The sequence below is a fragment of the Mustela nivalis genome (assembly GCF_964662115.1).
Source record: "Mustela nivalis genome assembly, chromosome: 8".
Lineage (NCBI taxonomy): Eukaryota > Metazoa > Chordata > Mammalia > Carnivora > Mustelidae > Mustela > Mustela nivalis.
In genome coordinates, this window is record NC_139027.1 from 57,121,780 (window position 1) to 57,147,650 (window position 25,871).

Sequence of the window (25,871 nt, forward strand, 5' to 3'; positions counted from 1 at the left end):
TGTAGGATCATAAAAATATAACTGATCGCCCATCAAATGAAAAACAGTGATGTAAACTGACCCTTCTGGCAGGGGTGGTACAATAGCTGAGCTTTTAAAATTCACATGCTGTGTGATCTACAAGGACCTCATGAAAGTGTGTTTGTTTCCATCTCTTCACCTCCAGCCACTTGCCATATTTTGATAATGTTCTAAATTACAGGACCCAGAACTGGTCTTTAATTACAGAGTGCTTTAATAGGGCTTGCTGGCAAATACCATAGAATTAAAGGAGCCACTAATGAAATACAACATCGTTTTATCTGTTCTCTGGTGGCAGCTTTTAAAATGCAATTAGTACCATGCAAGATATTTATTTAGGATTTTTATCTCATGTGTCATTCCATTTCCAAATGAGTGTTGTACTTCTAGCTGCTTTTTACTCCTCCATACGACTATTTTCTCATTTTCAATCCACTCTTTTCTTTCTTCTTAGACTCCAGGGAGCCAGAATGTCAGCGTCATGCAGGAGGGCTGATTAAAGGAAGCAAACATCTTTTTTTTTTTTTTAAAGATTTTTTTTTTTTGTCAGAGACAGAGGTAGAGTGAGCACAAGCACAAGCAGACAGAGTGGCAGGCAGAGTCAGAGGGAGAAGCAGGCTCCTTGCAGAGCAAGGAGCCTGATGTGGGACTCGATCCCAGGACGCTGGGATCATGACCTGAGCTGAAGGCAGCTGCTTAACCAACTGAGCCACCCAGGCGTCCCAGAAGCAAACATCTTGAGCATGTTCACCAGCCCCACTCCCTGCTGCTCCCTGGTGTGGAAGAAGGAGGAATGGACACAAGGAGTCAAGCTAAATCCTTGCTGGGTACCCAGCCATTCCCTACAGCCTCTGGGTGAGGGATGACACATTCAGCATAGCCTGTACCCTCCCCCCACCCAGTCCCAGCACTTAGCACATGTCCTGTGCTGGCCACTCCCTACTCTCAGAGGGGGCCAGGCACTTCCACGACTCTCTGGTTTTACCCACTCAAGTGTCACGTCCTCTGTGAAGCCTTCCCGACCCACCTTGCCACCCCAAAAGAGACTCTTCCTTTTGGGATCCCTTTGTGCATATTCAGTAATACCTGCCTTTGTCTACTGCTTGGCCATTAGCAGTGTGTGCTGTTCTTCCCTCTGTGGTGAGCCCTCAGGGCAGAGGGACGACACCAGCTTTGTGGGCCCCAGCACCTAGGAAATGCTCAACTGGACTATTTGCTAATGACATAATTTCCAGTCTCTCTTATGCAGAAGAGCCATCAATGAATCAGTGTCTCTTAAGCCTAGTGTCCTCCCTGAAGACACTGTGGATTTTTCTGGCTTATGGCTTGTGGCTGGCCTGCCGCAGAACAAGCAGGGACTCTGATCAGTTTCACAAGGTCCCCAGCAGTGAGGACTGCAGAGGGGAGAACAAGGCAGTGTGGTCAGAGCAGAGTCTACCTCCCTAGGGCTGTCTGTGTGAGGGGCTCTTCTGTGGAAACCAATGCAGCACTGAGTTCTATATCAGCCATGACTTGACAGAACAAATGAAACCACTCTTAGAAGTGGGGGCCCATGGGAAAATTAACAACTCGGGAAACAACAGGGGTTGGTGAGGATGTAGAGAAAGGGGAACCCCTTTACACTGTTGTTGGGAATGCAAACTGGTGCAGCCACTCTGGAAAACAGTAAGAGCTTCCTCAAAAAGTTAAAAATAGAACTACCCTATGACTCAGCAATTGCACTACTAGGGATTTATCCAAAGGATGCAAACATAGTGATTTGAAGGGGCACCTGCACCCCAATGCTTATAGCAGCAACGTCCACAATAGCCAAACTACGGAAAGAACATGGATGTCGGGGTGCCTAGGTGGCTCAGTGGGTTAAAGCCTCTGTTTTCAGCTCAGGTCATGATCTCAGGGTCCTGGGATCAAGCCCCACATCGGGCTCTCTGCTCAGCGGGGAGCCTGCTTCCTCCTCTCTCTGCCTGCCTCTCTGCCTACTTGTGATCTCTGTCAGTCAAATAAATAAAATCTTTAAAAAAAAAAAAAGAACACGGATGTCTATCAACAGATAAATGCATAAAGAAGATGTGGTACACACACACACACACACACACACACACACACAATGGAATACTACTCAGCCATCAAAAAGAATGAACTATTGGGGTTCCTTCATGGCTCAATCAGTTAAGCATCTGTCTTCAGCTCAGGTCATGATCCCATGGTCCTGGGATAAACTCCTGTATTAGGCTCCCCGCTCAGCAGGGAGTCTGCTTCTCTCTCTCCATCTGTCCCTCCCTTCCACTCATGCTCCTCCCCTCTCTCGTTCACTCTCTCTCTCTCTTTCTTGCAAATGAATAAATAAAATCTTAAGAAAAAGAGAATGAAATCTTGCCATTTGCAATAACACAGATGGAACGAGAGGGTATTATGCTAATCGAATCCGCCAGTCGGTAGAGCATGAGACTCTTATTATGCTAATTGAAATAAACCAGTCAGAGAAAGACAAAGTGAAATTGGACAACGGGGCAAACTATAAGAGACCCTGAACTCTAGGAAACAAACTGAGGGTTGCAGGAGGGGAGGTGTGTCGGGGATGGGGTAACAGGGTGATGAGCATTAAGGAGGACACTTGATGTAATGAGCACTGGGTGTTCTATGCATTTGATGAATCACTAAATTCTGCTCTGAAACTAATAAAAAAAAATACATATAATGGAAGCATATCGTAAAAGAAAAAGAAGGGGGAGGAGGAGAAGAAGAAGAAGGAAGAGGAGAAGGAGGCGCTGCCCATGGGGCAGAAAAGTCTATGAGAAACAAAAACCTCTTCCTTGCTACCAATTTAGTAGAAATGGGATGGAGGGTGTGTCTTTTAGATAGCCATTGACTTGGGGATTTAGTGTCTATGTGTTTGGGGGGCTATCAGTGTACCTATCATATAGATCTCAAGGGAAAGGGAGCCCCCATCTGACATTTGGGGTTACGATATTAAATGGTAAGTTCAGTAGATTCACTTAATAAATTGAAACACTATGATGACAGTGATGAAGAAGACGATGAAATGGTCCTGTGCAGAGCTGTGTCCAGCTCCCCCTCACTCAGTAGTCTCAGTGCCCAGCAGTCCTCTCCACCGAGGGATGCCCTAGGACAGGGCTCAGGAAACCACTCTGTGTTACCGGAAGGCTGCTGTTGAGGACATTGCCTGGCACCGAGTGTTAACAAGAGAAGCCACGATGAAGACGTACCTCCCTATAGGTGCCGAGAACGGATCGACTCCAGCGCACAAACTTCGAAAGGCGGTGCTTTCCAAGGACCTGGAGCACCTAGGATGGCTCTCTCTTTTCTGCCTTTCTGGGTGACCGCAGGGTAGGCTGGCCCTCTGAGGGCTCACCCATGCCTTCCTTCTGCCTGGCACCCTTCCTCCCTGCTGACAGCAGCAGGCTGAAGATGTGGTCCCTGGGCAGCAGGGACAGATCAGCTCCAGGCACGGAGGAAGCAAACAGCCTCCCGAGGTGGCTCTGTGAAGGGGGCTGGGGCTGGGATATGGATACAGACTGCTTAGTCAGAAGCCATCAAGGTGTTAACTGATTTAGGAAAGGGGAGCTGGGCCAGGAATTAAAATCCAGCTTCCTAGAGTGCTCTGCATTGGAGGTGGGGTCTCAGGCCTCAGAAAACAGTACTGTATCCTCTGCTGTTTCTCATCTGAACCTTCTTGGCGCATATATTCCTTGGGAAATTCATGGGGACAAACTGCTTGAGTTCAAATCTCATTTCCTAGCTGATTGTATAGGCCTGAGAGAAGTTACTAAATCTCCCCATGCCTCAATTTCCTCATCTGTAAAGTGGCAACGAGGCTATTGTACTCATGAGTTTATACAGGTAAAGCATACTCCGTTCACGGCTAGCCCTAAGCTAACGTTGGCTCTTGCTTCTCCCGCTGAAGTCCAGTTTCTCCAGCAACCTGACACTGTCAGTGTTCAATCTTTTTTCCTCAACGACAATTCTGTCATGAGGGTCGCACCCCTATCCATCCAGCTGAGCAAGTCACAGAGAGGTCACCCCTGATACCACCATCCTCTCCCCTCAAACCATCACCAAGTCTTGTCAACCTTACTACCTTACTGACTTCTGCCAAAGTCACCCAACTTCCTTAAAATCTCCCAGATCTCAGGCACCTGGGTGCCTCTTGCTTGGCATCTGCCTTCATCTCGGGTCATGATCCTGGAAACCCAGGATCGAGCCCTGCATCGGGCTCGCTGATCAGCTGGGAGTCTGCTTCTCCCTCTGACCCTCTTCCCTCTCATGCTCTCTCTCTCTCACACTCATTCTCTCTCTCTCAAATAAATAAATAAAATATTTTTTTAAAAAATCTCCCAGATCTCTTCTTCTCTCCTCTATAACCTTTTACTAGGACTGGACTAGCACAATAAGGCCCCTAACTGTAACCACTCCAACTCCTACTAACCGTTTCCACCCTGCTGCCAAAGAGATGCTTTGAAGTGCAGATCTGACTGAGCCCTCTCCCTGGGTTCTCTGTGCAGAAACCTCAAAACATATTTCACTCTTCTTCGGGTTAAAACCAAAATCCTAACACCATGCAGACTGCATCTGTTAGAATGTTTTTGGCCCCAACGTTAGAAAGCCCTGCCAAAATTGGCTTGAAATACAAGGTGATTTATTAGCTTCTTCAGAGGTAACTGGGGTAGTTCAAGCTTCAGGCATTGCATGATCAGGGTGCTAGAACCATATTCTGCTATTCTCTCAGTTCTGCCTTCTTTCCTAGATGTCAGCTGCATCCATAGCCCAGCTTCCTTTCAATTGGCCTCAAGTGGGACACTTCTAGAGAACAAAACACCGAAGCAAAAATAGAACCATGCCCAGCCATGAAATAAAATTCATTCCCTTCAGCCTGAGCTAACTGAGACCATGTACCCATTCCCAACCAAAAAACTGCTAGTGATATGCCACACACCATGTCTTTCCATTCTCTGCTCCTGGTAGGAAATGAGTCCTTTACTACAAACACACATTGAAACCATGCTAAAAGATACCATTGGTTTTATTTTAATAATGCTCAACACTGAAAGATATGAGAACTAACCATCAACCTTCAGGCTGCCCATTGTCCTTGATGATGGATCTGGGACTAGAGGTGCCCCTGGGAATGACCTCATGATAATAGGCAGTACGAGCATATGGATGAGGGAGGAAGACAGGAGACAAGGGCTTTCTGGCTTTCTCAAAGATGGACTTTGGATGATGGAATGGAAAAGGTAAGAAAATGCTGCTGTAGTGTCTTCTGCGCCCCGAGATTGCATTCTCAATCTTCTCCTTGTTCTCTTTCTGAAGATGGACTTTGCCACCAAAGGAACTGAAAGTAGGGACTCAACAACTATTTGTACGTCCATGTTCATAGTAGCATTATTCATAATAGCCAAAAGGTGGCAACAACCCAAATGTCCATTCATGGGCTAAACGAAGCATGGTCTATACACACAATGGAATATTATTTGACCTTGAAAGAGAATGACATTCTGATGCATATCCACAGGGATGAGCCTTAAAGATATTCTAAGTGAAATAAGCCAGATACAAAAGAACAAATACCATATGATTCCATTTATACAAGACTCCTAGAATAGGCGGTTTGTATAGATGGAACATAGAATAGTGGTTGACAGGGCCTAGGGGTGGGTACAGAATGGAGACTTATGTGTAGACTTTCAGTATATGGGATGATAAAGAGGTTCCAAAGATGGATGGTGGGGCTAGTTGTACAACAGTGTGAATGTACTTCATGCCACTGGATTGTACAGTTAAAAAATGGTCAAAATAGTAAGTTTTATGTTATATATATTTTACCGCAATAAAAAATAAATACTCAGCTCATCTTCCAGGCATTGAGGGCACAACAGAGAAGTGACAGGAAATGCTCAAATAATGATAGTTGATTGATTGGTTAATCAATTGATGGTTGATCGATGGTTGATTGCCTGGATAGAAGACATTTTTAGTGATAGATTTTCATTTTGGCCCTGTTGCGGAAGAAAAAATTTTCTCTATCTTTCAAGGGATTTTTTTTTTGGGGGGGCGGCTGGGCTATGAATTAAATTGACATGAGATAGATTAGCAGAAGAAAATCAAATTTAAGTACATACTAAGGGTCTCCATAGGAAAATGAGGCCCACAAGAAGTCAGGCAATTGAGGATTATAGGACACCCAGAGTTAAGGAGAAGTGGGGAGGGATCTGGGACTATAAAGGGAAGAAAGACAATTCAGCCACCCGTAGTCCATATTATGCTGTGGTTACCTATGGTGATAGCTCCCTTGCTGGAGGAAGTTGTCTATCTAAATTGTTGTAAACCATGAGGGGAAGGTTGAAGGTTCTTCCTGAGCCTTCTGTTTCTTAAAAATAATCAGCCTACAATAATCTACGTACCGAAGAGACACATTTTGGGGTGATGAATTTTGTTCCCTACTGTCCCATGATGATGCTACCTGTGACAATGAGGAGACTTGGGCCTGCTGTGGACAGAGCCATGAGGCAGCCGTGTGAGAGAGCCTGCCCCTCCCACTCCTACAGGTCCCCCAGTCCTGCAGGCGTTGTGTGAGTGAGGCGTGCCTACATCTATTCTCTGCAGGGTGGACCCACAGAGAGGGGAATTTCCTTCTGTCAGGAAAATAGTGTGAGGAAACAGAGCTCTCCTGCTCTTTGAATGGAAAATGTCTCTTTGCCACCTACCTCATTTTAGAGAGCTGTCCCCTTCCCACCTCACATTGCCAGAGGGATGACAGAACAGCTGTCACCAATTGGGTCTGACTCATTAGTTTATCATCTCTCCCCACCCCTCTCCCGAACCCCCTCCCTCCAAACCCACCCACCCCGAAAATGCCTCAGCACAGTGGACTATTTTAAGAACTGAATTCCCTGTCGGCATGGCAACTTCCTGGCTGTACCTTTCGTCATAGCTGCCTGGATGGAAGAAAAGCCACCTTTCACCAGGGCTCCAGCCAGCCTACAGCACAGATGCTTCATGGACCAGATGTGGCCAGAGGCTGGACATCGAGTGTAGGTCACAGATCCTTCTTTGAGTGTTTGCCTGTTTTATGGCCTGTTAGCAATGCAAAAACCATTGTTAGCTGACCGGCCACACGAAAACAGGCACCCCACAAGAATAGGCCCAAGGACTGTAGTTTACCCAACCCCTGTTGTAGGACAGGGACAGCAGGCGCTCATACTTGCTGGGTTTCTCATTATGGAAGTTTGAAAGATTTGGAATGGTACAGGGGCGACATGAGTAAAAGACGGGAAGGGAGTTATGGAAGGACAATGTGATTCAACCATTTTTAAAAATTTCCCCCAAATACCTATGTTTTTATTATACTTTAAAGGCTTATCTATAGTCTTTTTGTGCTTCAAAATGAAAATTTTAAGACTCTGACATCTTTACCATATCCCAAATAAGGACTGAGGTTTATAATCTATTAATTCCTTTTATAGAAAATGGTATTTATTTTGCAACCTCTCATCATTCTTCACAAAGACCAGATTTTCTTCAGATATGTGGGAAGAGGGTTTTGAATGTTTTTTTTTTCTTTTTTGCCTAAAATTTTTTTTAACTCCAGGGGCACCTGGCTGGCTCAGGTGGTGGTGCATGCAACTCTTGATTTCAGCGTTGTGAGTTCAAGCCCCACGATGGGCATAGACATTATTTTATTTTATTTTTCAAAGGTTTTATTTATTTATTTGACAGAGAGAGATAGAGATCACAAGTAGGCAGAGAGGGAGGCAGAGAGAGAGAGGAAAGCAGGCTCCCTGCTGAGCAGATCCCCGAGCTGGGCTTGATCCCAGGACCCCCTGAGCCGAAGGCAGAGGCTTTAATCCACTGAGCCACCCAGGCACCCGCATAGATATTATTTTTAAAATTTTTTAGTTTACTTTAAAATTTTGTGTTCACTATAGGAAAATTTAAGCATACTTAAAAAGAATAATAAAATGAACTCCCATGCTTCCACATACCTGACATTATTGGTTCATTTTTAAAGGGTATTTCCATGTAAATTAAAGAAATGGTTTGTACTTTCTTTTCTTTTTTTTTTTTTTTTTTAAGATTTTATTTATTTACTTGAGAGACAGAGATCACAATTAGGCAGAGAGAGAGGGGGGAAGCAGGCTCCCCGCTGAGCAGAGAACCCAGAACCCTGGGATCATGACCTAAGTGAAAGGCAGAGGCTTTAACCCACTGAGCCACCCAGGTGCCCCTGGTTTGTACTTTCTTAAAACATGGATTAAAAGGGGGAAATGATTTGCAAATAGAGTTGAACAGAATCCAGTTCTAGGCCCTGTCTGAAAGTGATTGTCAAGGGGAGGGGTAGGAGGAACATCTGTAGGAAAGAAAAAGGGGATCACTCTTTGATGGTTACCATGGAAACCACTAGGTCGAGTTTGTTGATGGGGCAGTGAGGTTCCTGCTAATGGACTCTGGGTCAGAGCAGTAGGAGAAATCTTCAGGCTGGTCCCTGAGGATATCTTGCTGAATCTGGAAATCCTTTCCACTCCCCAATCCTGTTCCCAGTATCCTCACTTTGAGGATACTTTCATTCTGAATTTCTAGGGTTCGATTAAAAAAGAGACACTTTGGCATTTCCTTCCTCGATATTAGGGCTTGCTTTTTGTGTTGAGGAAGCCAGAGTTGAAGTTGCATACTCACTTTGAGGAGTTCTGAGATTTGATAGCAGACCACAGCCATAGCGCGGGGGGTGGAGGTGGGGGCGGGGGCGGAGACGCTACATCCCTGGAAGAAAGCCCCGGAAGGTGGAGGGTGGAGGTCTTAGGATATTGACCCCCACCCCAGAATGCAGGAAATACACTCCTGGAGAGCCCGGAATCCAGCCTAAGCCTTGAGATTCAGAGGCTGTGGATTCACTTTTCCCCTTTGGAAGGAACTTGACCCCAACGTAGAATATCCATCGTTCGCCAATGTCCAGGGCTGCTTTAGCCATCAGATTATTTACTGTGGGGCATGCCAGTAGGAAGTGGAACTTTGGCATCGTGCTCCTTGGACTTGGGTCCAAGCCGCAGCACATACTATTTCTACCGTGACAGACTGCCACCTACTAATGGGCTTGGTGGGGGAAACGAATACAAGATAAGCGGCAGGCACAGAGGCAGAAGCAGGCTGGAATTACTCATCCAGGGGTAAACATGAGCACGGGGACAGACAGAAGGCCGCCGAAAACCGAGACAGATCCTCACAGGGACAGGTTCCCAGAACTGGGATCCCGAGAGACTCGACTGAGGTCTTTTTTAACTCTAGTTACGCCTCGGGCTCCTCTGAAAAAGGCTGCACCGACGAGGGACGGCCACCAGGGGGCGCTCGGGCCCGGGATCTCGGGAATCCAGGGTGGCGGAAGAGAAAGGGGTGGTGCGGAGTGGGGGGGGCGGGGGGCGGGGAGGAGAGTGTTAGCTAGCGAAAGGCAAGGACAGGTACCTCCTGGAGCTGCTTGACCTGTCCGTACGTCCCTACGAAATCAGAAGCTCCTTGAGGGTAGTGTCTGTGATTCGTCCCTTCCTTCCTCAACTGCACGAGTCCCTTGTCCCCACTCTAGGTTTGCTGAGCACAGTCAAAGGATGCTTTCTCACTCTGGAGGGCGAGAAGGGAGGACCAGGAGGAGGGATGGGAAGGGCCGCGGGGAAGCCTGGAGGCAGCTGTTCTGGAAAGGGGTGAGAGAGGTTAGCTTATCAGCAGGGTGGAGCCCAAACGCTGGCGGGGAAAGGGAGCTTTACTCAGGAAAACTTTGGGGGTGGAGCCTATAGGACACTATAATTTGGGGAAGAAATAAGGTCGTGGTTCTCCCACTTCTTGATTTCTGGACTCCTTTATACTCGTAAATATTATTGAAAGAGCCTTTTATTTATGTGGGGTCTACCTCCCCAAACTTTCCATATTAGAAATTAAAACGGAATATTTAAAAATACTTACTTAAAATTACAATATTAAACCTACCGCATTAACACAATTTTAAAGATAACTGTATTTTCAAAAACAAAACAAAACAAAATGATAGTGAGAAGTGTGGCACCGTTTTACATTCCTGCAAACTTTTAAAATGTTTAGCTTAATAAAAAACAGATGGAGTCTCCTATCTGCTTTTGGACTCACTCTGTTGTGATATCAGAGTTTTCCCCAAGCTCACAGCTTCATACGGTCATGAGAAGATGTGAGCGAAAAGGCAAATAACATTTTATTATGAAAATAGTTTTGACCTTGTGGACCCCCTGCCCATTTTGATATTAAATAGAATATTATTAACTGCATACAGTGTTATTTTTGGATAAGAATGGAAAGACTTTTGGTAAAACAAAGTTTGCCTTTGGTGAGAGCTAAGGACTTGAGAGTCAGGCTGCCTTGAAATTCACCCACTGGCAAATATGTGGCCTCCATGGCCAGTGGTACCAGAAAACAGGGCCTCAGCTGGTGTAGACACATGCCTGTTTAAACGTCCACTCGCATCTGTGGACGTTAGAACTCTATTACAGCCGACTTTCTGCTGCCTGCTGTTCTGAGTGGAGCTGGAAGAACGGTGACCAGACTCCCTCCTTTGAGGCCAAAAGCATTTTGTGGCTTCTTATCAATTCAAAAAGATTTCAAAACAATGCCCTACTCACTCCACACCTGTTAGAATCACTGTCATCACAACGATAAGAGATACTGAATCACTATATTGTACACCTGAAACTAATATTACACTGAATGTTAACTAATCAGAATCTAAATAAAAACTTAAAAAAAAAGATAAGAGATAATAAGCGTTGGCAGAAGATGTGCAGAGAGAAAGGAACACTTATGCACTGTTGGTGGGATGTGAACTGGTGTGGCCACTGTGGAAAACAGTACAGAGGTTCTTCAAAAAATTAAAAGTAGAATCACCACGTGACCCAGCCATCCCACCTCTGGGGATATATCCAAAGGAAATGAAAGCAGGACCTCAAAATAACAAAACAAAATAAGCAAACAAACTAGAAGTGCCTTCCCATGTTCATCGCAGCATTATTCACAATAGCCAAGATCTGGAAACAACCTAAGTATTCAGCAACAGATAAACGGATATATATAGACAATGGAATATTACTCAGTTACAAGAAAAGGAAATCCTGCCCTCTGCAACCGGGATGGATGGACCTTGAGGGCATGAGGCTAAGTGAAACAAGCCAGGCACAGTAAGACAAATACTGTATGATATCACTTATATTTGTGAGATCGAAAAAAGCCAAATGCAGGGCACCTGGGCTCAGTGGGTTAAGCCGCTGCCTTTGGCTCAGGTCATGATCTCAGGGTCCTGGGATCGAGTCCCGCATCGGGCTCTCTGCTCAGCAGGGAGCCTGCTTCCTCCTCTCTCTCTCTCTCTCTGACTGCCTCTCTGCCTACTTGTGATCTCTCTCTGTCAAATAAATTAATAAAATCTTAAAAAAAATAAAAAATAAAAAAGCCAAATGCAGAGAAACAGAGTAGAATGGTGGTGACCAGGGGCTGGGGGGTAGGGGATGTTGGTCAAAGGGAACAAACCTTCAGTGGTAAGATGAGTAAGTTCTGGGGACCTAATGAAAAGCATGGTGATTATGGTTAATAATACTGTATTGTATACTTGAAAGTTGCTGAGAGTAGATCTTAAATGTACTCACCACAAAAAAAGAAATGATAATTATGAGACGCAATGGAGGTGTTAGTTAATGCCACGGTGGTAGAATTATATGTATCAGTGTATCAAACCAACACATCACACACCTTAATGTTTATGTCAGTTATATCCCAGTAAAGCTGGGGGAAGAAATAACACAATGGCCCCAGCCTCTCTAAAGCCCCAGGCTGGCTCTGGGAGTCCGTTCAGAATACCCCAGTTTGAATGAAGAGGCAAGGCGTGCAGAGACTTGCAGAGTCAAGTTACAGATGGGGTAAGTTTCTTTCCAGTTAATTCCCTCCAAGGACACCTAATGTGAATGATTATCCTAATCGTCTGTGGAATGGCTTAGGATACGGATTCCTGGTCTCACAGCAGATCAGTCAGGGTTAGATGCTAGATTTTAAAGCTTGAGGCCCATTCTCAACCCTCCTCTAGCCCTGTCTACTAACTCTATAAAGACCCTCTGTCCTTAGTTACCTGGCAATCACCTGGGGCACGTCTTTAAAATTTTGAACTCCCGGGGCGCCTGGGTGGCTCAGTGGGTTAAGCCGCTGCCTTCGGCTCAGGTCATGATCTCAGGGTCCTGGGATCGAGCCCCGCATCGGGCTCTCTGCTCAGCAGGGAGCCTGCTTCCCTCTCTCTCTCTGCCTGCCTCTCCATCTACTTGTGATTTCTCTCTGTCAAATAAATAAAATCTTTAAAAAAAAAAAAAAAAATTTTTGAACTCCCTAGGCCTAACTCCTAGAAAGCCTGGTACCCAAGCTTTGGTAGATCTGGGGTGGGCCCCAGAGCACCTTGGGAACCAGCAGCCCAGATCATTCTGATACAAATGCCTTCAGGTTGTCCCAGCCTGTGTGTTACAGTCTGTGTGTCCCAGAGAGATTTTAGGGCCCAATTCAGATCGTTGACAGCCATATTTCCTTACCCTCTGAACAACTGCACCTTGTCCTGGGGGTCTAAATTTAAATTCCAGAGTTTACAAGTCTCATTCGATGCCAGTGACCATCTTCCTCCCCAGTGCCAGAACTATACCTGCCACGAAGATCCCCAACTTCTCAAACTCTGTCCAGGCTGCCCAAGCACTACCTATACCTACGTATCCCCCAGCATGCACACCTACCTCCACACTTCTCATGCGGGTGTGGGTCAATCAATGTGTTTCCAGATGGACACACATCTCGCTTTCAGAGGAGTTCAGCTAAAAGTGCAGCAGGCAAAAATGGAACAAAAAACACAAAGACATACAAAACCCATTCAGTTTTCTTTATACCAGAAGCCCCGCATTTTCTTCTCCCCACCCTCGCCCACTCATAGAAGAAGGAGCTGCTCCTCCTCCTCCTCAGCATTCCCGTCAGCGTCCCCCCCACCATCTGAATGGCTGTATGGCTGTCTGTCATCTAGCTCACTTCCTAGCAGGACTCCTTGACCCTGGCTCCCTAGGGATAGTCCATGGGTCCCCGGAATCTGTTGGGCAGCCAGCCATTCTCATCCCCTGCTTTGCCTCTGGATTCACATTTACTTTGCGTGGCTCACGTTTATGAATATTAACTCATTTCATGAATTGCGTCAAGCATCAAGTCGTGATGGGAGGATTTTTTTCTCAGTTGTGTCTAAACACGCACCAACAGTTATGCAGCTTGTTTTGTGGTGTCCTTAGTAATCCCTGCCCAGCATTATTCATTTTCTGCTGTCGTCTGTACTCTATGGGAACCATCCACAAAATCTGGAATGCTTCACTGTCAGCTTTGAAGACTCGGATTCTGGGAGAGACATGGCAAAAATGACGAATGCACACAAAGCATGGCTTTCTCCCAATTCTGGACTCCCTGGCTGCTCCTGGGCCCGTTACAGCTGAATTTCTGGGGGTGGGCCTGTGCCTCCCCAGGGACTATAACTGGCGGTCAGGTTGAGGAGCACTGCCCTACTCCCTCCAAACTCTTGGAAACATCTTCCCTTCTGCACTAATGGGTCGTCACCAGCTGGACCCTAAGACCTGACCTTTACTGCTCACCTGCTTGTATCCACTGACCTTTGTCCCACATTTTTCCTTAAGCTCTTCTTTCCATCTTTATCTCCTTGCTCAGGCAAAAAACCCAAGAGGCCTGGCATCCCATGATGGCATGGAAACAAAAGCTACCCTTCAAGCATCAACAGCTGCCCAGACAGAGAATCCCAGCAGGCCCAGACCACCCAGACCAGGCTGAACTTAACTCCCCACACACAGCTGTGCAGAAGGACCTTGGAGGGAACCGTAGAATGACTGACGGTTACCTTAACCTCATTATAATACTAAAATCTTCACCCAAGGAGGAGCACAAGCCTCATTTACATAACCCACAGGACAGGTACAGTCCTGTTTCCTGAAGGTTCACGGCACCATCTTGTGTCCCCCTCTACGGAAAATGACAAGGCTCCTCTTTCTGAATATTCATCCCGAACTTCAATAAAAGGAACCCATTCACTCTTGCTCGGGGAGTCAAGGCTCTGGAAATTATTCCCTGTGATCTCCTTATTTGCTGCAAATAGAGTCTCCTTTGTGCGACAACTCCACCTGGTGTAATTTCTGTCTGTGACTCACCAAGGAGCGAACTCATGTTAGTTCAGTTACAGGGCGACTTGGTTTGGAAGTCATCCAGAAGAAGTTGGTTTCATCCAAGGGGGAAAAAACCTATCAGAATGAAGTCCTTGCAGGAGTTCAGGACATATCGGCCCAAATATGCTGCTTGGGTGTATTGATCCTTTTGAGCTGAAGGCACTTGAAAAACAGCAGATGTGGGGAGAGGTTCTCCCTGAACTGCCCTAATCTGCCTAAAGACAGAGCCTCCGAAAGGAACTCCATCGTCCTAAATCCCCAACCTGGGGGCTTCATCCACCAGGGAAGACGTTCCTCTCCCAGGAGAGCAGACTACAAGTCCACAGCACCCCTAGACAGATGCTGTCACACCCTCATAACCTCCCATCTGTCCTTCTGAGGGCCCACTCATCTTTCCCCAAATCATTTGCTCTCCCCGAAGTGACCTGCATCTCCCTCCCCTTCTCTATGAAGATGGTATATAAGCTTTCAAGTGTCCTCTCTTTTTCAGGTGTTCACTTTTTTTTTCCCCTTCTGTGATGCCCTTGTCCGTGTAACAGTCAAAATAAATAACTGTGTATAACTTTTCTCCTGTTCATTGCCTGTTGCTGATTTATTTCACAGACCCAGCTGTTGAATCTAGGGGGGTAGAGAGACAGTCTTTCCTCTCCTACATCCTCATTCATTCTTTCTTTCTCTCATCAGATAGATATTGAACACCTACCTTGCCAAGTCGTATGCCAAGGGTTAGAGATACTAGGCTGAAAATGAAATAAAGATCAGGCCCTTAGAAGGTGTCGTGGAAGGACCAGACATTAAACCTGCATTGGTAGGAAGAGCTCGGCTGGTTTCCTGGCATCCTGGCCCATCTTGGTGGACTTCAGGAAAGGAAGGTTCTATGAGTGACAAAGGACTTTTTTGGGAGAAAAGTATTCACGCATGACCATTTCTCAGCACCTCTGGGAAGGGCAATTTCACAGAAAACACAGGTTCTGTGTCCTGTGGGTGCCAACATTTTTAAAGTACAGGCTCTTAATTTCTTCATATTATTCTTTATATGCTCTGTGGAAGGCACTGCTATTACAGATCTTCCCCGACATAAGATGGGATTAATCCCTGATAAACCCATTATAAGTTGAAAACATCCTAAGTCAAAAATGCACATAATTCATCAACCTATCGAACTTCACAACTAAGCCCAGCCTGCCTTAAATGTGCTCAGAACACTTACACAAGCCTACGGTTGGGCAAAATCATCTCACACAAAGCTAACTTCATAATAAACTGTTGAGTATCTCACACGAGTACTGTACTGAAAGTGGAAAACTGCATGGTTGGATGGGTGCCGAATGGTGGTAAGTGTGTCGGCTGTTGACGCTTGTGGTCACGTGGCCCATGGGGAGTTGTAGCCGAGAGTGGCGCTGAATATGACCAGCCTAGGAAAAGATCCAGGTTCAAGATTCCAAGTATGGTTTCATTTTTTTTTTTTAAAGATGTTATTTATTTATGACAAAGAGAGGCAGCACGGGGAGCTGGAGAGGGAGAAGCAGGCTTCCCAGCGGAGCAGGGAGCCCAACTTGGGGCTCAATCCCAGGATCCTGGGATCATGACCTGAGCCAAAGGCAGACACCTAATGACTGAGCCACCCAGGCACTCCTCAAGTACAGTTTCAACTGAATGTATATCACTTTTGCACCACCGTAAAGTCAAAAATTTCTAAGTTGAACCATCGTAAGTAGGGGGCCATTGGTACCCCCATCTTACAGACAAGGAAACTGAAATGCAGAGAGAAGAATTCACTTGTCCAAATCCCTCAGGAAGAAGAGCTGGAAGCATACCTTGGGTCTGTAAGAGCTGATTTTTTTTTTTTTTAAGATGTTATTTATTTATTTTGTAGACAGTGAGAGCCCATGGGGGGTGGGGAGCAGACTCCCTGTTGGGGCTTGATCCCAGAACGCCAGTATCAGGACCTGAGCCTGATCAACTCTGGCGCCCCCCCAGACACCCCTATAAGAGCTAAGGTAAGCCAGCTCTAGAAAGATGGGCTTCAGTGAAGGAGCTCGTGAAAACCTACAAGGCCATTTCACTGGCATCTCCGTGGGGCACCAAAGACACCAGGTGCCACCAGCAGAGCTTCCAACTGGGGGCTATTGGTGTCGGCAGTGGTGGGAGGGGGTTTTGGAGCTGGTGTGGGAGATGGTGCTGGTGGCCTCAGCTGTCCTGGTGGGCAGCCAGTGGGCACCTCATGGCATAACACTTACCATGTGCCAGACACCACCTAAGTACTTAGTATGGATGAAATTCAATTTAATATTTATAATTCCCATTTTTACAAATTAGGAACTGAGTCCCAGAGAGGAAAGATAACTTTCCGAGGTCACATGTCTGATCAATATGGAGTCAGGACGTGAGGCAGGGCGTGTCAACTGCTGGGCTTGTGTGCTTCAGAACTGTGCTGCCTGTCCAACGAGTCTATAAGGGACGTGATATCCTGAGGCGTGCTTCTTCTATGGGTCCCTCACCCCAGGAAGGGAGCGGGGAAGCGTGACAGTTTGCAAACGTGGCTACAGGACTCTGTCGCGCCTTCTTTCAGGAGATGAAGTCCACTCTGAGCGCATGCCTGGCCTTGTGACTTGCTCTTGCTGTATCAGTTCCAAGCCTAGGCCTCGAGAAGCCTTGTAGTTTTGGCTATCCCCATTCTCGGAACCCTGCTGCCATGGGAAGAAGCCCGAGCAGGCGAGCCTGCTGGATAAGAGACGCAGGGCCCTGTCACCCTTTCACTCCGGCAGAGCCTCCCCATCACCCTGCTGTCTTGAACTATCCTGTGACCTGCCACCTCACCACAGACACATGAGCGAGCCCCGCAGAGCCTGTCTAGAAACCACCTGCCCATCCACAGAGCCATAAATAAATAAATGCCTGTTTCTTGTTCTACGCCGCGACCGAGCAACTTGTTAGGTAGCAATAAATACAGCAAGAAATACCTCGAAGAGAGGGAAGGTATGAGGTTGGAGGAATTCCCACCAGGCAGGATGGGTAAGTAGAAATCCTTCAGGCAGGGAAAAGAGATTCAGAGGAAGATGCTGGGGGAGAATGGACCCTTTTCCCACTTCCACCAGGTGGAGGAATGACAGTACTTTTCTGGAGAGAAATTACAGATCATCAGTGAGGAAGCTGAAAGCAGGAGTACTCTGCTACCTTTGGGAAGACAATCCCTAAGCAGTAAGAGGGGACAGTCTCTTTGGAGGGACAGTAGGGTTGCAGCTGGGCAGAGAGGGGAGCTCCTTCCACTCTCCCTGGGATCCTGCACTGGGAGGCAGGGTTCCACTCCCTCCCTGGTAGCAGGCATCCAGACAGTAAGCTGCAGGAGCCTCAACTAGAGGAGCTGCCCTGAGAGTGAGAAGTGGACAGAAGGGAGAAAGGTTTAGCATGTACCAGGGACAAGGAAAGCGGGAGCCAACTGATCTGGAGGGAATGGCCGCTGAGGGAGGCACGGCCTAAAATAACACCGCTGTTCAGAGTACCAAAGGATGCCGGGCAACAAACACTACAGAGAGGAAGATTAAATGATACTTACTAAATGTCCTCACCATCTAAAATGTACATATTATGGTACAATCATGTCTTTTTGGTGTTCACGTTGGTATTTTTTTGACAGAGCCTGTCATCTGCCCTTGTTTTGAAGGGTCACCCCTCCTCCTCGAGGAACCTGAATTTTAAAAAGAATCAAAGCCTGCAGGTTAAGGGAGATGCTGCATTGGTAGAATTTCAGGCGGTCATTCAAAGAGCAACAAAGGTTTTTCTTTTACGTGGGCCCCTTCCCTGGGCTCTTGGCCTCAGTGCCAGCCACGGAACCACAAAAAGGGGGCCTCAGCGTCGGACGCTTTCCATAACCCCCTCCCCTTCCTCCAAAGTTGCCCCAGTGTTTCTCAGATTTGGGGCAGCAGCTCTGTCCCCGGTTCCGAGCGTGGGAGTAGGGAACGGCCGCGCCCGCGCGCCGCCGCCAGAGGGCGCTGCGCAGCCGCTGGGTGCGTCGCGGCCGCCTGGGCGTGTGGCCTGGCGTGGGCATTTTTGTGTTGTTTAAATGCCAGCGTTTACTGCTCACTCTTTTCCCAAACATGTTTCTAATTTACCCGGTATCTCTTCTACGTGAAAAACTTGAGAAGAAAAAAAAAATTCATACTTAACTTTCGTTCCAGGGTGGGCAAAGGGGTTTGACACCGAATGCAGTTTTGTTTCAGAAACCTCGGAGACTGGGGCCGAGCTGCCAGCAAGGGCTCCCCAGACGCTTCCCCTGGGGGAGGACAGAGACACTCAGGAACGAGCACACCGAACCCAGCCCCTGGAAATGCTGTTGCCAACCGCCGGCGAGCTCGCCGTCTTGCCTCTCCGAGGGGAGGATGGGTTTCGGGTCGGGCTCTGGAGCTGGTGTCCGCGGCCCGCCGGAGGGGCCACGCCGCGCCCCGAGCTCCCGCGGGTCCCCGGGCGGTGTGCGGCGCTTCGGGGAGCGGGGCGCGCGCGGCCCGGGCTGCGAGGTTCCGCGGGGGAAGGGGGACAGCACTGCGGGCGCAGGGCGAACTTGGGGAGGCAGAGGGCAGGAGCTCCGGGACGAGCAGAGGGGGAGTCCGGTCTGATGTGGGAGGTGGGTTGGGTTCCTCGGTTCCTGGGGCTTGGGTGGAAGCTAACAAGCCTGACCGCCACATATAGAAGACATGGGCGAAACGACCCAAAGAGCTTTTTGACTGACGGGAGGTCTCAGGCAGATAAAGCTCCTAATCCCTGGGGTGGGAGCTGGGGTGAGGCTCTGGTGGGGGAGTGTCTTGATTGGCGGCTGGGTTCTGTTTTTGAGACCTGAAAAAAAAAAAAAAAAAATCCCCTGTCCCCTGGGGAGATTTCTCAGTCACTTTTCTCCTGCAGGAAGCTGCTTCTTGTTGGAGCCTCCTGGGATTGGCAGAGTTAAAATCCTTTAACCCAGGATGCCTTGGGCCTTTTGTTCAGCTCTGACAATGGAATTGGGTGGAGGGGGCTGGGAAGGCAAGTAGCTGGGTCCGGGTGTATCCATGGGGTGGGGGTCTGGTAAAGCTGTGTGCAGTCACTGTGTGAAAAAGAAGCAATTTAGTCGTGTGTGTGTGTGTGTGTGTGTGTGTGTGTGTGTGTGTATTGGGGGGAGGGTGTAAGAGAGTCCAAGGCATAGGGCACCAGCTCGTTAACACGTGTATGAGTGCCTGCTGTGTGCGCTCAGCAAACCCTTAATAACTCAGGGAGACCTTCCAAAAATGGGAACTCAATACTGGTCCCTAAAAGGTTGGGTAATGGGTTTTTCTTGCATCTGAAATCCGAGGGAAAAGATCTCCGGCTCCCCTGGGCTCCCAGATTCTTCTAGATGTCTTTGTCTTCTAAAATCCTGCTCCCACAGGACAGCACTTAGTTAAGGACACTCAGAAATGCATACTCTTCAACCATATTCATCATCACAAAACTGTTGCTTTGAATTTATCATACCCTTGGCTCGTAATCCTTAGCAGCACCCACTAATTCAAGGGACTTGGAGGACTCTGTTCAAGCTCTCTCACCATGCAGACTTTTTTTCCCCAGCTCCCCATGGGCATTCCCCTCCTCCTCCCAAGCCAGCCTGGCCCCTCATGGTCCCTTGGACAGGTCTTGAATTCTGCAGCCTCCCTGTATGGCCCTGCCGCTCTCTTCCTGGGATACTGACCCCATCCCCCTCTTCACCGTCTAGCCGGTCACATCCCTGCTCCATCCAGTTCCGGCATCAGCAGGTCAGTCAACAGGCGTTTACTGAGAACCCATTACATGCAAGGCATGTTCTGGATCTGGGGACTACATCAGAGATCAAGACAAATATGGGCCATGAGGATTTTATGTTTAAAGGGAAGGGAACAGAATAGACACAAAGCCAAACAATTTCACTTGTTGATAAGGACTATAAAGAAGCTAACGAATGTGCTAGAGTAGGGGTATTGGGGGTGGAGTGGGGCTGATAGTGCTGCTTTAGTTAGACAGGGAGGGTCTCTTTGTGGAGGTGACCGTATGGATGGGAAGGAGGCAGCCGGGTGAAGATATGGGGAAGAGGGCTCCAAGCAGGAGGAATAGTGAGTGCAAAAGCCCTGAGGCGGGGATGCACTGGTAGTGATCTGGAGACACCATGGAGACCACTATGGCTGGGACAATGGGAATAAGGAGATTTGAGGGGCTCTGGGGACATAGGTAGGGGCTAGATCATCAGTCCTTGTGGGACCAGGTAAGGAGTGTGAGTTTTATTTTGGTTGCAGTGGGAAGTGTTTGGAGCCCCTTAGCTGAGAGTGAACAGATTTCATTTACCCTTTAGAAAAATCACTCTGGCTGCTTTGCAGAGCACAGACTAAGAGCTGAGGAGTTGAGATGCGGATGGTGAAGTCGTGACAAGAAGAGATAAAACCAGGGTGGTGGCTATAGAGATAGTGAGATGCAGTACTGATTTCTGGAGCAATTCTGGAGGTATAGTCCATAGGACTTATTGATGATCTGACCTATGACAGAAGAGAGGAGTTAAGGATGATGCCTCCCTTTTTAGGCTAATTGGATGGGGGGAAGGGATGCCCATTTTGGGGGAAGAGGTGAATCCATAGTTCTGTTGTGGCCATGCCAAGACCTATCAGACATCAGCTGGACCTGTGGAAGCAGGTTTGGGTCTGGAATTCAGGGATGTCTTGTCCTCAGACTTAAATTTGAGAAGAACCGTGTAGATGGAATTCAAAGCTATGCCTTGGATAATTTCATTTAGGGAAAGAGTAAAGACAGAAGGGAAAGGGCTGACACAGAAGCCATGTCAACATTTAAGGATCTGGTAGAATGAAACCAGCAGAGAGAACTGAGAAGAACAACCTGTGAAGTTGGGGGAAAAAACCCACAAGATTGGATTATAAGGAAACTGAGTAAAGGAAGTATTTCAAGGTGGAGGATGTATTGGTCTGCTATGGCTGGGTAACAAACAATGACAAAAATCTCAGAGGTGTATAACAGTAAATATTTCTTTAACTCACACATCCGTGGGTCATCTGGAGGTCAGTGAGATGTGGTTGACCTTGGCTGGGCAGCTTTAAGCTTCAGTTGGGTCTGAGTCTGTTCTATGTACGTGTCCCTTATCATCCACCAGCAGGGTGGTTAGGGTACGTTATTTCCCATGGGGATAACATTGGCAAAAGTACGCAAGTAGAAACACAGGATGCCTCCTTTGGCCAAGGCTTAGAACTGGCGCCATGTCACTTCCTCCTGTAATCTATTGGCTGAAACAGGTTATGCCACCACGCCCAAAGTCAAGGGGCAAGAATGTATACTCTGCCTCTGGCAGGACGGACTGCAATATCACACAGAAATAAATATGGTCACAGGGCAGAGTGACAAGAACTAGGACCAATAATCAGTCCACCACAGCATGTTTAAACATGTTCAGTGCCACTGGGAGACCAGAGGAGACAAGGACCATGAGCTGGCCAGTAGTTTAGTCAAGATGTGGGTCACTGGCCTTTTTAGTAAGAGCTATTACAACAGAATGGAAGGATAAAAGCCCCGTTGGAGTGGGTGGAGGTGAGAATGGGAGGTGAGAGAGAGGACTGTCAGTCTAGAGACAACTCTCTCAGGAACATTTGCTCTGCAGAGAAGCTGCAAAATGGAGTAGCTGGCAGGAGACATGAGGCAAAGGCTAATATGTTTTTAAATTTGGGGAATTAAATCCTGTTTTATTGGGGTGCCTAGGTGGCTCAGTCTGTTAAGTGGTTGCCTTTGGCTCAAGTCATGATCCTGCAGTCCTGGGAATGAGCCCCATGTTGGGCTCTCTGCTCCGCAGGGAGTCTGCTTCTCCCTCTCCCTCCACAGCTCCCCCGGCTTGTGCTCTCTCTCTCTTTCTCTCTCTCTCTGTGTCAAATAAATAAATAAAATCTTTTTTTAAAATTTAAATAAATAAATAAATAAATAACTCCTGTTTTACTTTGATGGGAAGGATCTAGCAGAAAGGAAGAAGTCAACAATGCATGAACCAGAGGGCATCCATATGCTGTGAAAGGGAAAGGGGTCCAGGGCCCAGATGCAGGGGCTGGCACCAGATGGGTGCAGAGAATGCAGAGCTGCAGACATTCTGGTGGCTTTGGTGGCAGCCAGATCACACAGTTGGTCTGATTGTACCTATTTTCTCTATGAAGGATACCTGAGGTCACACGGAGAGTGAAAGAGGAAGGGTTTTGAAAATATGCAGAGAGAGGAGAAAGTGTGAAGTTGTTGCACTGTGGAGAGGGAAAAGAAATTTTCTAAGAAACTGTAGTAGGATTGTCAAGCAGTTCAAATGCCTATTTGAAATTTACGGCTGTAAATTTGAAGTGAGTCCATCTAGAGCAGCTGGGGAATTTTCTTCCAGCGGTGCGCAACTGCTCGGTTGCAGGTGTGAAGTAAACAGTTTGATTTAAGCACAGCTGGGTTTTTGCCAGGTGAATATGATGGAGAGAGACCAGTGGAAAGAAGTTAAGAATGTTTGCAAGGGAGATTTTGTGTGCTGGATCATGAAATCTCAGCCGGATAAGAAGGGAAGACCAGAGGGGAGACACAGAGTGCAGGAACAGGAGCAGGATGGGTTGGAGATCTCAGGTGAAATGGAGAGACTGGAGGGGGTGGTGCCTAGGTGGGTCCAACTCCTGATTTCAGCTCAGGTCATGATCTTGGGGTTGTGAGATTGAGCCCCAGGGCAGGCTCTGTGTTTTGTGGGGAGTCTGCTTGTGGATTCTCTCCCTCTCTCTCTTGCTCTGCCCCTCTCCCCACTCTCTTTCTCTCTCTAAAATAACAAATGATTACATTTTTAAAATGTTTATTTATTTATTTTAAAAAATATTTAATTTATTTATTTGACAGAGAGAAAACACAAGTAGGCAGAGAGACAGGCAGAGAGAGGGGGAAGCAGGCTCCCTGCTGAGCGGAGAGCCTGATGCAGAGCTCGATCCTATGACTCTGGGATCATGACCTGAGCCAAAGGCAGAGGCTTTAACCCACTGAACCACCCAAGTGCCCCAGTACTTTTTTTTTTTTTTTTTTTTTTTAAAGAAAGACTGGACAGGGTGTATTGGAGGGCTGGCCAGTGGGGGGGTGTCTTTGAATCTGAGATCTTGGGGTGGTGTTGATAGTCATGGTTCCAAGGTCCAAGGTATAACCAGGAAGCTAAGGCAGGGCAGGAGAAAATACATCACTAGGGCTAAGACAGTTAAGGGAATTAGCGGTCAGAGCGTTGGGATCATCAGCACTGATGCTGAGGTCACCAAGAATGATGACAGGGTAGGAGAAGAACAAGGTGCCCAGTTCACCAGGGAACAGGCAAAGTGACCAGGAGGATGATAAGGTGACACTAACTAGCAGAAGTGGTAGGTAGTAAACTCTGATGACATGTATTCCAAAAGAGCTGGGTTTCTGAAGGGGGAAGAAACAGATTGCAAGTTTTCATGGTCAGTGTGGACCACTTTCGCATGGCCTGAGGGAGGAAAAAACCTCCAGTGGAGAGAGCTATGGGGACAGCTGGGTCCTTAGGGGACAGACAGGCTCCGGAAAGAAGGAAGTGAGGGTCCTCCTCTTGGAGGTTTAGAGTAGAGGCCAGGGTATAGTTTGGGAGGGCAAGGAGGGGAGGGGGGTTGCGTGGGGTGGGGCTTCAGGCTGGGATGAGTGGGCAGAAAGCATGATGGGTCTGCTCTCCCTGCTGTTGGAGGCCAAGAAGGAAGGTGTCAGGGCACCCACACCTGGCCACTCTGTGGAAGCTTCCCAGATTACCCTGGGGAGCAGGAGTTGGGAATAACAGACTTGCTTTTCCTGGAACCCCCATAACTTTGGTTGCTCGTGATTCTCAGGCCTTATCACCCACTTCCAGGTGTCTTCGGCGTTCTTCAATGTGGATTTCTTATTCCCTCAATGAGTTGCAAGTTTGGACAGGAACCCCAGATGTGCCTCTTTGCACCACTCAAGTCCAGCGCAGCGCCTGACATGAAGTGGGTGCTTCTCAAATGTTTGTTGATTGAGTTGGATACAAATGAGGTAATGGTTCCCTTTAAGGCCCAGAGTGGGGGCCGTAGTCAGGCAGTGGTTGGGGGGGGTTCCTTCTGCCTGGGGTCCCCACCCTGCCCCCACCGGCCAGCTGCCACACGGCCGCCCCTCCCCCTCCCCCGCAGCCGCAGCCGGCAGGGCTAGTAACCCGACGCCCGGCCCGCTCCCCCGCCCAGCCCCGGCTCCCGGTGGCCAATGGCTGCGGCCAGAGCCTCCGCGGGGAGCCTCGGGGCCCTGGCGGCGCCGCGCGGGCCAGGCTGGAGCTGGGGCACCCGGAGGCTTACGGCTGCCCGCCTGCGCCCAGAGCGGCCCGGCTCACGCCCCGCGCCGGGCTCCCCAACCTACAGGCGCTGGGCGCTTCCCTCCCAGGTCCCAGCTCGGACTGGTCCTGCTCTCCGCCCCAAGCCAGGAGCCCAAAGGGATCCGGCAGTCAGGACCGACTGTGGCACCCAGAGGGCCAAGTCGCCCCTCTCCCCCTCACACCTCGGCCCAGGAGTCAGGACACTTGACTTGTAGTCCCCCCACCCCCACCCCAGGGCTTTGACGCTGAGAGACCTTGGGCAGTCACGGGATCTGAGCCTCCGTGTCCTGTCTGTGGTTGAGGCTAGTTCTCACTCACCTCTCAGGGGGCCGGTGAGAGGACCCAATCAGTGAAGGGCGGGAAAGTCCTCCCAGATTAGCTGGAGGACAGGCCAAACCCAATGCTTCGTGACCTGTCCCCACCTGCCCCCGAGCAGATGGGAAGTCAGATCCGCCCACCCACCATTCCGGCTCCGCCCACCATCCAGGGAATTCCCTGGGTTCAACGGAAGAGCCCAACAACGCTTTCCTGAACACCCGCAGTACATGCATTTCCTGCAGCTCCTCTCTTCTGAGGCAGAAGGCAGCTGGTGGGGTTTAGCAACCCTGGGGGAAAGGGAGCTCGAAATATCCGCCCTGCTGGCAGGATGGAACACAGGCAGGGCACCCTTCCAGCTAACCTATTTTATCTCCTACATACTTACTGGAGTGTAAGACGTGTAAAGAGGAAACCCTCACCAACAATGGCTTTTTCCTCCCGGAATAATTAAAACTGCACACTCCTGACAATCACTGCCCATAGGCCACAAAAACTGACGTGTCTATGCAAACCTTTGATCATAGTACCCCAAAGAAAAGCAACCAAGAGCTCAGGAAGTACATTATACTCTGCAAGAAGAGGAAAAGAGGAAGTCTTGGTTAAGGATACATTATTCTAACATTCACAGCCTCCCCAACCCCTAAAGTAGCAGGGCATTGCTGATGGGCATGAGGACACACGGTAGGGAGGCTCCCCTGATTTCTTCGTTTCTGTGTCCATGTCCTGAACAGGCTCCCAGGTGGCTCCTGGAACCTGCAGCCTTGGCTCACACCCTTTCTCTGCACTGGGCCGGCCACCCTTGGATACCTTGTCTGGGGCACAGTGTCACAATGATAAGCTGTTCTCTCTTCCCCGGGACTTAGACTCCAAGGGCCGGGCAGCCCCATCAGGTGCTCTGGCTGAATCCAAAGGCAGGAAGTGCC

At 48.3% G+C, this 25,871-nt stretch overlaps 1 protein-coding gene across 1 annotated transcript; it reads right to left on the minus strand.

Moving 5' to 3' along the window:
• Positions 1 to 5,044: 5,044 nt before the first annotated feature.
• On the minus strand, positions 5,045 to 25,181 carry LOC309871934 (uncharacterized protein; the record flags this gene model as incomplete). The annotated part of the gene is made up of 7 exons (XM_082745431.1): positions 5,045 to 7,116; positions 8,716 to 8,799; positions 9,514 to 9,713; positions 12,807 to 12,884; positions 13,309 to 13,446; positions 18,442 to 18,552; positions 24,949 to 25,181. 4 exons carry the CDS (start codon positions 25,179 to 25,181, stop codon positions 12,881 to 12,883), a joined length of 486 nt encoding a protein of 161 aa, XP_082601557.1. The 3' UTR covers positions 5,045 to 7,116; positions 8,716 to 8,799; positions 9,514 to 9,713; positions 12,807 to 12,880.
• Between the last annotated feature and the right edge of the window lie 690 nt (positions 25,182 to 25,871).